The sequence below is a fragment of the Gavialis gangeticus genome, unplaced genomic scaffold (assembly GCF_001723915.1).
Source record: "Gavialis gangeticus isolate Ggan-Ray unplaced genomic scaffold, GavGan_comp1, whole genome shotgun sequence".
Classification (NCBI taxonomy): Eukaryota; Metazoa; Chordata; order Crocodylia; family Gavialidae; genus Gavialis; species Gavialis gangeticus.
Window position 1 is genome coordinate 88,203,806 of NW_017729033.1, and position 2,322 is coordinate 88,206,127.

Here is a 2,322-nt window from a genome sequence, read left to right on the forward strand (position 1 = left end):
AGCTTGATCTTGGGGGAGCTGGGGGGGGGGTGTCTAAATCATGATGACAAAACAGTTATGCTTGCTTCTACAGTGTTAGCCTGGTGAAGACCTTTCTAGGGAGGGGAGAGAGGACTTGAATGTTTTTGTTTTGGATAGCTATTTATTTATCACCATCCTTTAGCACAGGAAAAAAGCACACACATGAATCTTGGGCCTCGGTGAGTATATTTTTGTAGGAGTCTCTTGGTACGGCTTGTCTAAATCACTTTCAGTGCATGCTACTTTTGGGAGAAGAGGGGAGGCGTTTAATAGAATTAAGCCTACTGCAAAAGCAGAACTGCATTATGAGTTCCTGTAACAGCCAATATACACTTCTGAGCTTGAATAGTTTAGGAATTGATTTCTTTCCCTGTCAGGAATTTCAGTTACATCATTATTGGATGGATTATGGTCTCTCTTGCAGTTTTTGAGATCATCCTTGCGTACTTGGAGAAGAGAGACTGGAAGGAAGCATTTTTCAGTGTCTTGCCACAGCGGAAAGGAGCTGTTCCACTGGGTGAAGCCAATGATGACTCAAAATGCCTACTGCTTGGGAAGGAAGCTGCTGAAGATGATGACTTGGACAGTGACTAGGCCTTGGAAAAAGTGGGCAGGAACAAAATAGACCTGTAGCATAAGGAGTAAAAACAGGACTTGAATTATCTGAACAATCTATCATATTAATGCTGTGTAACTGTTAAAGTGGCTATGCATAATGCCATTTTTGGACAATGGGTGTAGAAGACTGAATGTTATTTTTACCTTTTGGAATTTTTTGTTTTTAGTAGCTTTTTATAAACTAAATTAACAGCAAAAGCAGAATTTAATTTTGTTTCCTAAGGAAGCTAATATTTATTTTTTTCCTTTTAAAAATTTTATTTGATATGTCCAGAGTAGTTGTATTGTCTTCTCCTGAAGCTTGTGACAGAAGATAATGATGAACATTTTCGTAATAATTGTGTATGAATACCCCTGTTGTTTTTTTTTACCCATCCCTGCTCTGCAGAAGTAGCAAATGTTAATGGTTTAGGGAATCTCAAACCCAATACCAATAGTGCCTGTTGCAAAGTATGAATAATTGGAAAGATAGCAATGAAGTTTTGGTTTGTTTTGTGGTTTCTTTTTTTCAGTAGGCAGAGTCATGTTTCCATAGTCTCTGGGAACAGCATTGGGAGCCAGAATGCTGTCTTTAGCAAGTCACTCCACTGCTCTCTTGGCATACTTGTCTACAAAATGAGGATCCTGTTTTCTGGCAGTGGGGCTTTATTAATCACATTGTCTGCTAGGTGTTTTGGTGACAAAATGTCAAACTTCTCTGGCCTTTTGAACTTGTATCTCTGCTCATGCTTTTTTTGGCAGTGGCTTCCCTGCTTTTTAAAAGAGATGCAAAGACAGCCCTGGAGATGGAAAACCATTTTCAGACCTGCAAAGCTGTTTTCCCTGACCCTTCTGCTTGTACGGTTTAGAAGGCTGCCACTTTTACCTTTTATGAGTTTTGGGATCTTGCTATTTATCCCCTGAGAGCTAGATTATAATCAGTAACTTTCCAAATACAATGTGGATGGTTGTAAATTTTGGTCAGTTCTGACCTGGATTTGAACAGTCAACATAAATATGACCAGCTTTGCATCAGGTTCCAGCCCTCCCTTCTCTGTTTCCATTGTTTAATTGGGAGTTGAAGTAGAATATGTTTACATGTACAGGTAACTTGCAGTTGTACAGATCGCCAACAAACTGACTTGAATGGTTGTGTGACTTATTAAAAATAAATGGGAGCACAGTCATTTGCCAGTTAACTGTGATGAAGTTTCATGTGCCATAAGGCACTGTCTGCAGTTTACTACCCAGCTAAAATATTGTGAAGTCTGGAATGCTCTAGAGCTCTCAGAAGCTGGATAAGACTAGACAAAAGCCATCTTGCTTGTTTTAAGGAACCAAAGAAATATACAGCATAAACAAAGTAATTTTGCAGTTAAATACTGAGTTCCTCTCTTAACAAATGTGTAAAATGGCAAAACTACAAAGTATTACAGGCTTTAATGCTGCGGTACTGTGTGTCACTGCATATAGCATCTATTAAACCTGATCCTAAGAATTTTCTAGTTTCTCTGATGTTTGCTAAGTATTTCTCATGTGTACTCCTTTCTTTTCTGTGTCGAGCTCTTATATCTATTTCCAAATGTTAAAAATTATATCTATAATTTATACATGTAGAATTAATTCCAGCACTCTTAAAGGTAGCCTTATTTCATGTTTTTATAGATCAAGCATTTTTGTTATGTGGCAGGTAAAAGATACTTT

At 37.9% G+C, this 2,322-nt stretch overlaps 1 protein-coding gene across 1 annotated transcript in view; it reads left to right on the forward strand.

The window, feature by feature from the left end:
• TRMT10A (tRNA methyltransferase 10A) overlaps nt 1–2,116 on the forward strand; it is a 33,137-nt gene extending 31,021 nt beyond the window's left edge. The window contains exon 8 of the mRNA XM_019526540.1: nt 446–2,116. Within this exon, the coding sequence (XP_019382085.1) occupies nt 446–615 (170 nt within the window). The 3' untranslated portion in view covers nt 616–2,116. The remainder of the gene's footprint in view (nt 1–445) is intronic.
• The last annotated feature ends 206 nt before the right edge of the window (nt 2,117–2,322 follow it).